Below are 13,441 nucleotides of genomic sequence, written 5' to 3'. Positions count from 1 at the left end.
CCCATTGGGACAGACGGACATCTGCCACCCATTGGGACAGACGGACATTGGGGACAGACGGACATCTGCCACCCCTGGGGACAGACGGACATCTGCCACCCATTGGGGACAGACGGACATCTGCCACCCCTGTGGGACAGACGGACATCTGCCACCTCTGTGGGACAGACGGACATCTGCCACCCCTGTGGGACAGACGGACATCTGCCACCCATTGGGACAGACGGACATTGGGGACAGACGGACATCTGCCACCCCTGTGGGACAGACGGACATCTGCCACCCATTGGGACAGACGGACATCTGCCACCCATTGGGACAGACGGACATCTGCCACCCATTGGGGACAGACGGACATCTGCCACCCATTGGGACAGAGGGACATCTGCCGCCCCTGTGGGACAGACGGACATCTGCTACCCATTGGGACAGACGGACATCTGACGCCCATTGGGGACAGACGGACATCTGCCACCGCTGTGGGACAGACGGACATCTGCCGCCCATTGGGACAGACGGACATCTGCCGTCCATTGGGACAGACGGACATCTGCCGCCCATTGGGACAGACGGACATCTGCCACCCATTGGGACAGACGGACATCTGCTACCCATTGGGACAGACGGACATCTGACGCCCATTGGGGACAGACGGACATCGGCCACCTCTGGGGAGAGACGGACATCTGCCACTGCTGTGGGACAGACGGACATCTGCCACCCATTGGGACAGACGGACATCTGCCACCCCTGGGGACAGACGGACATCTGCCGCCCATTGGGACAGACGGACACTGGGGACAGACGGACATCTGCCGCCCCTGGGTTTTGGGGATTTTTGGGTTTTTTTAAGGATTTTTTGGGGTTTTGGGGATTTTTTGGAGCTTTGTGGGGATTTTTGGGGTTTTTGGGGGATTTTTTGGGGGATTTTGTTTGGGGTTTTTGGGAATTTTTGGGGTTTTTGGGGATTTTTGAGGATTTTTTTGGGATTTTTTTTTTTTGGGATTTCGGGGATTTTGGGATTTTTCTGTGGTTTTTTGGGGTTTTTTGGGGGATTTTTTGGGTTTTTTTGGGGGGATTTTTGGGTGTTTATAGGGTTTTCGGGGGATTTTGTTTGGGGTTGTAGGGGATTTTTTTGGGAATTTTTGGGGTTTTTTGGAGATTTTTTTGAAATTTTGGGGATTTTTAGGGATTTTTGGGTTTTTTTGGGGGGATTTTGATTGGGGTTTTTGGGAATTTTTGGGAATTTTTTTGGGATTTTTTGAGGATTTTTTAGGGATTTTTTTTTTTTTTTGGATTTTGGGGATTTATTTGAAATTTTTGGGGATTTTTGGACGATTTTTTGGTGTTTTTCCGGATATTTTGAGGATTTTTTGGGGGTTTTGGGGATTTTTTGAGTTTTTGGGGGTTTTGGGGGGTTTTGGGGGATTTTTTGGGGGATTTTTTTTGAGTTTTGGGAAATTTTTTGGAGCTTTTTGGGGATATTTTGGGGTTTTTTTGGGGATTTTTTGCGGGATTTTTTGGGGTTTTTGGGATATTTTGAGGATTTTTTGGGGGTTTTGGGGGATTTTTTTTGAGTTTTGGGGCTTTTTTGGAGCTTTTTGGGGATTTTTTTTGGTTTTTTGGGTTATTTTTGGGGTTTTTTGGGGTTTGTTTTGGGTTTTTTGGGGTTTTTTGGGAGTTTTGTGGAAGGGTTTCGTTTTTTGGGTGATTTTTTTGACAGTTTTTATGTGATTTTGTTTGTATCTTTTTGGGTTTTTTGGGGGTTTTTTGGGTTTTTTGGGGTTTTTTTTGATTTTTATTGGTTTTTGGGGTTTTTGGGTTGGGTTTATTTTTTATTATTATTTTGTGTTGTCTTGCAGTTTTTATGTGGTTTTATTTGTTTATTTTTTTGGGTTTTTTTGTTTTTTGGGGTTTTTTTGGGGGTATTTTTCGGGTTCTTTGGGGGTTTCGGGGCGGCTTTCGTTTATTTGTTTTTTTCTCTTTTTTTGCACTTTTGATGTGATTTTGTTAATTTGTTTTTAGGGAATTTTTTTTGGGTTTTTGAGGATTTGTTAGGGATTTTTTTTGCTGTTTTTTGGGTTGTTTTGTTGTTGCGGATTTTTTGGGGTTTTGGGGGATTTTTTTGTTTTTAATTTTTGGCAATTTTTGGGTTTTTTTGGGGTTTTTTGGGCTTTTTGGGGAGGGTTTCATTTTTTTTGTTGTTTCTCTTTTTTTGCAGTTTTGATGTGATTTTGGTTGGTTTCGGGGTTTTTTTTTGTTTTTATGGGGTTTTTTGGGGGTTATTTGGGGTTTTTTGGCGTTTTTGGGGCGGGTTTCGTTTTTTTGGTTGTTTCTCTTTTTTGCAGTTTTGATGTGATTTTTTTGGTTGTTTTTAGGGTATTTTTGGGGGTTTTGGGGTTTTTTTGGGGGGTATTTTTTGGGTTTTTTTTGCAGTTTTTATATGATTTTTTTGTTTGTTTTTGCTTTTTGTTTGGGTTTTTTTTGTTTGGTTTTGGGGCGGCTTTCGTTTTTTGGGTTTTTTCTCTTTTTTTGCAGTTTTTCTGTGATTTTGTTTAGTTGGTTTTGGGTTTTTTTGGGGTTTTTTGGGGTTTTTTGTTTGGTTTTGGGGCGGCTTTCGTTTTTTGGTTTTTTCTCCTTTTTTTCAGTTTTTATGTGATTTTATTTGTTTGTTTTTTGGGTTTTTTTGTTTGGTTTTTTGGGTTTTTTTGGGTTTTCTGGGGTTTTTTTGCGTTTTGGGGGGGCGCTGCGTTGTCCTCCCCGCCGCCAGGGGGCGCCGCTTCCGCCGCCCCGCCTCTTCCGCTTCCGCTACCCCGCCCATTCCGCTTCCGCCGCTCGCCTCTTCCGCTTCCTCCGCCGCCATTACCGCCAGGCCCGCTTCCTTCGCCGCCGCCCCGGGCCCGGTGCCGCCGCCATGGGCGCTCACCTGGGCCGGCGCTACCTGTGGGACGCCGAGGCCGAGCCCGACCCGCTGCACATGCCCTCCTTCCCCGCCGAGCTGGGCATGCCGCTCCGCCAGCCGCGCAGTCAGTGCGGGGACACCGGGAGGGGACACCGGGAGGGGACACCGGGAGGGGACACGGGGACACCGGGAGGGGACACGGGGGACACGGTGGTGGTGGTGGGGGGGTGAGGCGCGGTGGTTTTGGGGTGTCCCCACCCTCGCGTGACCCCGGTGACCTCCCGGCGCGCCCCCCGCCTGGGGTTGCCGGTGTCACCTCCCGTGTCCCCTCCGCTGTCCCCCGGTTGTCACCCGCGTGTCGCTGTCCCTGCAGATGCCACCCCGCGTGCCCGCTCTGTCGCACCCTGTCCGCTCTGTTTGTCCCCGAGTGTCCCCGGGTGTCCCCTGGATGTCCCCGAGGGTCCCTGGGTGTCCCCGAGTGTCCCCGAGTGTCCCCGGGTGTCTCCGAATGTCCCCGGGTGTCCTTGAGTGTCCCCGAGTGTCCCCGGGTGTCCCCTGTCTCCCCGAGTGTCCCCTGTGTCCCTGTGTCCCTGTGTCCCTGAGTGTCCCCGGGTGTCCTCGAGTGTCCCCGGGTGTCCCTGGGTGTCCTTGAGTGTCCCTGGATGTCCCCGAGTGTCCTCGGGTGTCCCCAAGTGTCCCCAGGGTGTCCCTCAGTGTCCCCCGTGTCCCCTCTGTCCCTGAGTGTCCCCAAGTGTCCCCAAGTGTCCCCGGATGTCCCCGAGTGTCCCCTGTGTCCCTGAGTGTCCCCCATGTCCCTGTGTCCCCTCTGTCCCTGGGTGTCCCCTGTGTCCCTGTGTCCCCGAGTGTCCCCGAGTGTCCCCAAGTGTCCCCCGTGTCCCTGAGTGTCCCCCGTGTCCCTGAGTGTCCCCCGTGTCCGTGTGTCACAGCCATGGTGGCCTCGGCGGCGCAGCTGGCGCAGGGCCACGTGTCCCCTGTGTCCCCGAGTGGCCCCCGTGTCCCTGAGTGTCCCCCTTGTCCCTGAGTGTCCCCCTTGTCCCTGAGTGTCCCCCGTGTCCCCTGTATCCCTGAGTGTCCCCCATGTCCCTGAGTGTCCCCGAGTGTCCCCGTGTCCCCGAGTGTCCCTGAGTGTCCCCCGTGTCCGTGTGTCACAGCCATGGTGGCCTCGGCGGCGCAGCTGGCGCAGGGCCACGTGTCCCCTGTGTCCCCGAGTGTCCCCTGTGTCCCTGAGTGTCCCCCTTGTCCCTGAGTGTCCCCCTTGTCCCTGAGTGTCCCCCGTGTCCCCTGTGTCCCTGAGTGTCCCCGTGTCCCTGAGTGTCCCTGAGTGTCCCCTGTGTCCCCGAGTGTCCCTGAGTGTCCCCCGTGTCCGTGTGTCACAGCCATGGTGGCCTCGGCGGCGCAGCTGGCGCAGGGCCACGTGTCGCTGGAGCAGCGGGATTTCTGCGGGCACCACCTGCTGCGGCTGCTGCGCTGCCAGCGCGACAACTTCCCCGTGCCCTGGGGCTGCCACGCGCTGCGCCACGCCTGGGACAGCTGCCAGCACCACGAGTAAGGGACACGGGGACAGCGTGGGGACAGCGTGGGGACAGCATGGGGACATTGGGGACAGCGTGGGGACATTGGGGACAGCGTGGGGACATGGGGACAGCGTGGGGGGACATGGGGACAGCGTGGGGACATGGGGACAGCGTGGGGACATGGGGACATGGGGACAGCGTGGGGACATGGGGACAGCGTGGGGACATTGGGGACAGTGTGGGGACACGGGGACAGCGTGGGGACATGGGGACAGCATGGGGACATGGGGACAGCATGGGGACATGGGGAAATGGGGACAGCGTGGGGACAGCGTGGGGGGACACGCCTGGGACAGCTGCCAGCACCACGAGTAAGGGACACGGGGACATTGGGGACAGCGTGGGGACAGCGTGGGGACACGGGGACAGCATGGGGGGACATTGGGGACAGCGTGGGGACAGCGTGGGGACACGGGGACAGCGTGGGGACATGGGGACATGGGGAAATGGGGACAGCGTGGGGACAGCGTGGGGGGACACGGCTGGGACAGCTGCCAGCACCACGAGTAAGGGACACGGGGACATTGGGGACAGCGTGGGGACAGCGTGGGGACACGGGGACAGCATGGGGGGACATTGGGGACAGCGTGGGGACAGCGTGGGGACACGGGGACAGCGTGGGGACATGGGGACATGGGGAAATGGGGACAGCGTGGGGACAGCGTGGGGGGACACGGCTGGGACAGCTGCCAGCACCACGAGTAAGGGACACGGGGACAGCGTGGGGACATTGGGGACAGCGTGGGGACATGGGGACATGGGGACATTGGGGACAGCGTGGGGACATGGGGACAGCGTGGGGGGACACAACTTCCCCGTGCCCTGGGGCTGCCACGCACTGCGCCACGCCTGGGACAGCTGCCAGCACCACAAGTAAGGGACACGGGGACAGCGTGAGGACAGCGTGGGGACACGGGGACAGCGTGGGGACATGGGGACAGCGTGGGGGGACACAGCTGGGACAGCTGCCAGCACCACGAGTAAGGGACACGGGGACATGGGGACAGCGTGGGGACAGCGTGGGGACATGGGGACAGCGTGGGGGGACACAGCTGGGACAGCTGCCAGCACCACGAGTAAGGGACACGGGGACATGGGGACAGCGTGGGGACAGCGTGGGGACATGGGGACAGCGTGGGGGGACACAGCTGGGACAGCTGCCAGCACCACGAGTAAGGGACACGGGGACATGGGGACAGCGTGGGGACAGCGTGGGGACACGGGGACAGCGTGGGGACATGGGGACGGCATGGGGACATGGGGACGGCATGGGGACATGGGGACACTGGGGACAGCGTGGGGGGACACGACTGGGACAGCTGCCAGCACCACGAGTAAGGGACACGGGGACATGGGGACAGCGTGGGGACATGGGGACATGGGGACAGCGTGGGGACATGGGGACATGGGGACAGCGTGGGGACATGGGGACAGCGTGGGGGGACACAGCTGGGACAGCTGCCAGCACCACGAGTAAGGGACACGGGGACATTGGGGACAGCGTGGGGACAGCCTGGGGACATTGGGGACAGCGTGGGGACATAGGGACAGCATGGGGACAGCGTGGGGACACGGGGACAGCGTGGGGGGACATTGGGGACAGCGTGGGGACAGCGTGGGGACATTGGGGACAGCGTGGGGACATGGGGACAGCGTGGGGGGACACGGCTGGGACAGCTGCCAGCACCACGAGTAAGGGACACGGGGACAGCGTGGGGGACACTGGGGACACGGGGACATGATGGGGGGGACACGGCTGGGCGCCAGGCGCAGGACATGGGGACACAGGGACAGCAGGGACATGTCCGGGGGGTGACGGGGACATGGGGGGTGTGGGAGGGGCTTGGGGACACGGCCACCGCAGTGCCACCCCCACCCGCCTGTGTTCCCGCAGAGGCTGTGGTGGCACAGTGACACACGGTGACACAGTGACATGGTCACACGGTGATAGGGTGACAGGGTGACACAGTGACATGGTGACACAGTGACAGGGTGACATGGTGAAAGGGTGACAGGGTGACACAGTGACATGGTGACACAGTGACAGGGTGACACAGGGTGACACAGTGACATGGTGACACGGTGACACTGACACGGTGACACAGTGACATGGTGACACGGTGATAGGGTGACAGGGTGACAGAGTGACACAGTGACAGGGTGACACAGTGACAGGGTGACAGAGTGACACATGGTGACACAGCGACAGGGTGACACATGGTGACAGGGTGACACAGTGACATGGTGACACAGTGACAGGGTGACACATGGTGACGGTGACACGGTGACAGGGTGACACAGTGACAGGGTGACACAGTGACAGGGTGACACAGGGTGACACCGTGACACCGTGACAGATGGTGACACAGTACCACATGGTGACACATGGTGACACACGGTGACACAGGGCCACAGGTTGACACGGTGGTGACGCGGTGGTGACAGGGTGACGCAGTGGTGAGACGTGACGTGGTGATACGGTCATGACACAGTGACATGGTGACATGGTGACACACGGTGACATGGTAGTGACACAGTTACACGGTGACATGGTGACACAGTGACACGGTGACATACTGGTGACACAGTGACACGGTGACACACTGGTGACAGTGACACGGTGACACACTGGTGACAGTGACACGGTGACACACGGTGACGTGGTAGTGACACAGTTACATGGTGACACACGGTGACACGTGATGACACAGTGACACTGGTGACACAGTGACATGGTGACACACTGGTGACAGTGACACGGTGACACACGGTGACGTGGTAGTGACACAGTTACATGGTGACATGGTGACACGTGATGACACAGTGACACTGGTGACACAGTGACACGGTGACACACTGGTGACAGTGACATGGTGACACACGGTGACGTGGTAGTGACACAGTTACATGGTGACATGGTGACACGTGATGACACGGTGACACTGGTGACAGTGACACGGTGACACACTGGTGACACCGGGTGACACTCGGTGACATGGTAGTGACACAGTTACATGGTGACATGGTGACACGTGATGACATGGTGACACAGTGACATGGTGACACACGGTGACACGTGATGACACACAGTGACACGGTAGTGACGTGGTGACAGTGACACCGGGTGACACTCGGTGACGCGGTGCCGCCGTCCCCAGCTACGTGATGCGCATGAAGGAGTTTGAGCGCGAGCGGCGCCTGCGGCTGCGGCAGCAACGGCTGCGACAGCGGCGCGGGGACACCGGGGACAGCCAGTGACATCGGGGACAGCGACGGGGACACCGGGGACAGCCAGTGACATCGGGGACAGCCAGTGACATCGAGGACAGCCAGTGATGACGGGGACACCCAGGACACCATGGTGACACTGAGTGACACCCGGGACACCGAAGGACACTCAAGTGACACCTGAGGAACCAAGTGACACCCAGGAACACTTGAGTGACACCGTGGTGACACCGAGTGACACCGGGGACACTCTGTGACACCGGGGACACCGTGGTGACACCGTGGTGACCCCGGGGAACACTGAGTGACACCCGAGTGACACCGGGGACACTCAGTGACACCCGGTGACACCGTGGTGACACCGTGGTGACCCCGGGGAACACTGAGTGACACCCGAGTGACACCGGGGACACTCAGTGACACCCGGTGACACCGTGGTGACACCGAGTGACACCTGGGAACACTGAGTGACACCAAGTGGCACCCGGGACACCGAGTGACACTGGGGACACCGTGGTGACACCGAGTGACACCTGGGAACACTGAGTGACACCCGAGTGACACCGGGGACACCGTGGTGACACCGGGGAACACTGAGTGACACCCGAGTGACACCGGGGACACTCAGTGACACCGTGGTGACACCGGGGAACACTGAGTGACACCCGAGTGACACCGGGGACACTCAGTGACACCCGGTGACACCGTGGTGACACCGAGTGACACCTGGGAACACTCAGTGACACCCGAGTGACACTGGGGACACTCAGTGACACCGTGGTGACACCGAGTGACACCTGGGAACACTGAGTGACACCCGAGTGACACCGGGGACACTCAGTGACACTGGGGACACCGTGGTGACACCGAGTGACACCTGGGAACACTGAGTGACACCCGAGTGACACTGGGGACACCGTGGTGACACCAGGGAACACTGAGTGACACCCGAGTGACACCAGGGACACTCAGTGACACCGGGGAACACTGAGTGACACCATGTGACACTGGGGACACTCAGTGACACCCGGTGACACCGTGGTGACACCGAGTGACACCTGGGAACACTGAGTGACACCCGAGTGACACCGGGGACACTCAGTGACACCCAGGGACACCGTGGTGACACCAAGTGACACCTGGGAACACTGAGTGACACCCGAGTGACACTGGGGACACTCAGTGACACCGTGGTGACACCATGGTGACACCGAGTGACACCTGGGAACACTGAGTGACACCCGAGTGACACCAGGGACACCGCGGTGACACCTGGGAACACTGAGTGACACCATGTGACACTGGGGACACTCGGTGACACCGCGGTGACACCGCAGTGACGCTGACACGAGGCCACCCCGCGCAATAAAGCCGTCAAGTGACACCGCGCTGGCTCGTCACTGCTCTTGGGGACATCGCGAAGCCACCGCCCCCCCCCAGCCTGGGGACAGCGGGATTGTCCCCACGGGTGGCCATGACCCCCCCGGTGTCCCCTGGGAGGGGACAATGACAGGCCACACGCGGGTGGGGGGATGGCATTTATTGTCACCTGCGGGGACGGGGGGAGGGGGGTGACACCGCGGTGTCACCAGGGGTGGCTGCTGGGGACACGGCCACCAGGGAGGGGACATGGCCACCCTGGAAGTGACACTGCCACTGGGGAGGGGACACAGCCACTGTGGAGGTGACACTGCCACCGGGGAGGGGACACCGGGGATGGCACCCTGGGGGTGACACTGCCACCGGGGAGGTGACACCGGGGATGGCACCCTGGGGATGTGACGCTGCCACCGGGGAGGGGACACCGGGGATGGCACCCTGGAGGTGACACTGCCACCGGGGATGGCACCCCGGGGATGTGACACTGCCACCAGGGAGGTGACACCAGGGATGGCACCCTGGGGATGTGACACGGCCACCCTGGGGGTGACACTGCCACCGGGGATGGCACCCTGGGGATGTGACACTGCCACTGGGGAGGTGACACCAGGGATGGCACCCTGGGGGTGACACTGCCACCGGGGAGGGGACACCAGGGATGGCACCCTGGAGGTGACACTGCCACCCTGGAGGTGACACTGCCACCGGGAAGGGGACACCAGGGATGGCACCCTGGAGGTGACACTGCCACCCTGGAGGTGACACTGCCACCGGGGAGGGGACACCAGGGATGGCACCCTGGAGGTGACACTGCCACCCTGGAGGTGACACTGCCACCGGGAAGGGGACACCGGGGATGGCACCCTGGAGGTGACACTGCCACCGGGGAGGGGACACCAGGGATGGCACCCTGGAGGTGACACTGCCACCCTGGAGGTGACACCAGGGATGGCACCCTGGAGGTGACACTGCCACCGGGAAGGGGACACCGGGGATGGCACCCTGGAGGTGACACTGCCACCGGGGAGGGGACACCGGGGATGGCACCCTGGAGGTGACACTGCCACCCTGGAGGTGACACCAGGGATGGCACCCTGGGGGTGACACTGCCACCGGGGAGGGGACACCGGGGATGGCACCCTGGGGGTGACACTGCCACCGGGGAGGGGACACCGGGGATGGCACCCTGGGGGTGACACTGCCACCGGGGAGGGGACACCAGGGATGGCACCCTGGAGGTGACACTGCCACCCTGGAGGTGACACTGCCACCGGGAAGGGGACACCAGGGATGGCACCCTGGAGGTGACACTGCCACCCTGGAGGTGACACTGCCACCGGGGAGGGGACACCAGGGATGGCACCCTGGAGGTGACACTGCCACCCTGGAGGTGACACTGCCACCGGGAAGGGGACACCGGGGATGGCACCCTGGAGGTGACACTGCCACCGGGGAGGGGACACCAGGGATGGCACCCTGGAGGTGACACTGCCACCCTGGAGGTGACACCAGGGATGGCACCCTGGAGGTGACACTGCCACCGGGAAGGGGACACCGGGGATGGCACCCTGGAGGTGACACTGCCACCGGGGAGGGGACACCGGGGATGGCACCCTGGAGGTGACACTGCCACCCTGGAGGTGACACCAGGGATGGCACCCTGGGGGTGACACTGCCACCGGGGAGGGGACACCGGGGATGGCACCCTGGGGGTGACACTGCCACCGGGGAGGGGACACCGGGGATGGCACCCTGGGGGTGACACTGCCACCGGGGAGGTGACACCGGGGATGGCACCCTGGGGGTGACACTGCCACCGGGGAGGGGACACCGGGGATGGCACCCTGGGGATGTGACACTGCCACCGGGGAGGGGACACTGGGGATGGCACCCTGGGGGTGACACTGCCACTGGGGAGGGGACACCGGGGATGGCACCCTGGGGGTGACACTGCCACCGGGGATGGCACCCCGGGGATGTGACACTGCCACCAGGGAGGTGACACCAGGGATGGCACCCTGGGGATGTGACACTGCCACCGGGGAGGGGACACCAGGGATGGCACCCTGGAGGTGACACTGCCACCCTGGAGGTGACACTGCCACCGGGAAGGGGACACCGGGGACGGCACCCTGGAGGTGACACTGCCACCCTGGGGATGTGACACTGCCACCGGGGAGGTGACACCGGGGAGGGCACCCTGGAGGTGACACTGCCACCGGGGAGGGGACAGCAGGGATGGCACCCTGGGGGTGACACTGCCACCGGGGAGGGGACACCAGGGATGGCACCCAGGAGGTGACACTGCCACCCTGGGGATGTGACACTGCCACCGGGGAGGGGACACCGGGGATGGCACCCTGGAGGTGACACTGCCACCGGGGAGGGGACACCGGGGATGGCACCCTGGAGGTGACACTGCCACCGGGGAGGGGACACCAGGGATGGCACCCTGGGGGTGACACTGCCACCGGGGAGGGGACACCAGGGATGGCACCCAGGAGGTGACACTGCCACCCTGGGGATGTGACACTGCCACCGGGGAGGGGACACCGGGGATGGCACCCTGGAGGTGACACTGCCACCGGGGAGGGGACACCGGGGATGGCACCCTGGAGGTGACACTGCCACCGGGGAGGGGACACCAGGGATGGCACCCTGGGGGTGACACTGCCACCGGGGAGGGGACACCGGGGATGGCACACTGGGGGTGACACTGCCACCGGGGAGGGGACACCGGGGATGGCACCCTGGAGGTGACACTGCCACCCTGGGGATGTGACACTGCCACCCTGGGGAGGTGACACCAGGGATGGCACCCTGGAGGTGACACTGCCACCCTGGGGATGTGACACTGCCACCCTGGGGAGGTGACACCAGGGATGGCACCCTGGGGGTGACACTGCCACCCTGGGGATGTGACACTGCCACCCTGGGGAGGTGACACCAGGGATGGCACCCTGGGGGTGACACTGCCACCGGGGATGTGACACTGCCACCCTGGGGAGGTGACACCAGGGATGGCACCCTGGGGGTGCCACTGGCACCGGGGAGGGGACACTGGGGATGGCACCCTGGGGGTGACACTGCCACCGGGGAGGTGACACTGGGGAGGGGACACTGGAGGTGACACTGCCACCCTAGAGGTGACACTGCCACCCTGGGGATGTGACACTGCCACCGGGGAGGGGACACTGGGGAGGGGACCCACTGGGTGACACGGGACAGTGGGGCCACACTCCCGTGTGACACCAGGTGACAAAGGGCTCACGTCCCCTGTCCCCAGCGCTCAGGGCAGGGCTGGCAGGGACACATCACGGTGTCCCCAAGGTGTCCCCAGGATGTGGCAGCGGGGAGGGGACACTGGAGGATGGGCTGTCCCCAGGGATGTCCCCACGGTGTCACAGCAGGATGGGGACAGTGAGGGATGTCCCCAGGGATGTCCTGGGAATGTCCCCATGGTGTCACAGCAGGATGGGGACAATGAGGGATGTCCCGGGGATGTCCCCGTGGTGTCACAGCAGGGATGGGACAATGAAGGATGTCCCAGGGATGTCCCCAGGGATGTCCCGGGGATGTCCCCACGGTGTCACAGCAGGATGGGGACAATGAGGGATGTCCCAGAGATGTCCCCAGGGATGTCCCCGGGGCTGTCCCCGCGGTGTCACAGCAGGAAGGGGACAATGAGGGATGTCCCCGCGGTGTCCCAGGAAGGAGACAATGAGGGATGTCCCCAGGGATGTCCCCGGGGATGTCCCGGGGATGTCGCCGTGGTGTCACAGCAGGGATGGGGACAATGAGGGATGTCCCCAGGGATGTCCCCGCGATGTCACAGCAGGAAGGGGACGATGAGGGATGTCCCCAGGGATGTCCCCGTGGTGTCACAGCAGGGATGGGACAATGAGGGATGTCCCCAGGGAGGTCCCTGTGGTGTCACAGCAGGATGGGGACAATGAGGGATGTCCCCAGGGATGTCCCCACGGTGTCACAGCAGGGATGGGACACTGGAGGTTGTCCCAGAGATGTCCCCAGGGATGTCCCCACGGTGTCACAGCAGGGATGGGGACAATGAGGGATGTCCCCAGGGAGGTCTCTGTGGTGTCACAGCAGGATGGGGACAATGATGGATGTCCCAGAGATGTCCCCAGGAATGTCCCAGGGATGTCCCCGCGGTGTCACAGCAGGAAGGGGACAATGAGGGATGTCCCCAGGGATGTCCCCGAGGTGTCACAGCAGGGATGGGACAATGAGGGATGTCCCCAGGGATGTCCCCATGGTGTCACAGCAGGGATGGGACAATGAGGGATGTCCCAGGGATGTCCCCATGGTGTCACAG

At 61.2% G+C, this 13,441-nt stretch overlaps 1 protein-coding gene across 2 annotated transcripts; it reads left to right on the top strand.

Annotated features, from left to right (window-relative positions):
- Positions 1-2,862: 2,862 nt before the first annotated feature.
- Positions 2,863-9,109, top strand: NDUFB7 (NADH:ubiquinone oxidoreductase subunit B7). 2 transcript variants are annotated; one of them, XR_010995186.1, is made up of 4 exons: positions 2,863-3,026; positions 4,300-4,468; positions 7,656-8,009; positions 8,194-9,109. XR_010995186.1 is itself a non-coding variant. In XM_068178184.1 (3 exons), exons 1-3 carry the CDS (start codon positions 2,915-2,917, stop codon positions 7,753-7,755), a joined length of 381 nt encoding a protein of 126 aa, XP_068034285.1. In that variant the 5' UTR covers positions 2,863-2,914; the 3' UTR covers positions 7,756-9,109. The 2 variants fall into 2 exon arrangements, 1 of the variants encoding a protein (XP_068034285.1); XM_068178184.1 differs by having other exon boundaries at positions 7,656-9,109.
- Positions 9,110-13,441: the final 4,332 nt, after the last annotated feature.

The sequence above is a fragment of the Anomalospiza imberbis genome, unplaced genomic scaffold (genome assembly GCF_031753505.1).
Source record: "Anomalospiza imberbis isolate Cuckoo-Finch-1a 21T00152 unplaced genomic scaffold, ASM3175350v1 scaffold_218, whole genome shotgun sequence".
In the NCBI taxonomy this organism is placed as follows: domain Eukaryota; kingdom Metazoa; phylum Chordata; class Aves; order Passeriformes; family Viduidae; genus Anomalospiza; species Anomalospiza imberbis.
Note: the sequence above shows the minus strand (reverse complement) of the source record. Positions and strands in the feature narration are given on the sequence as shown.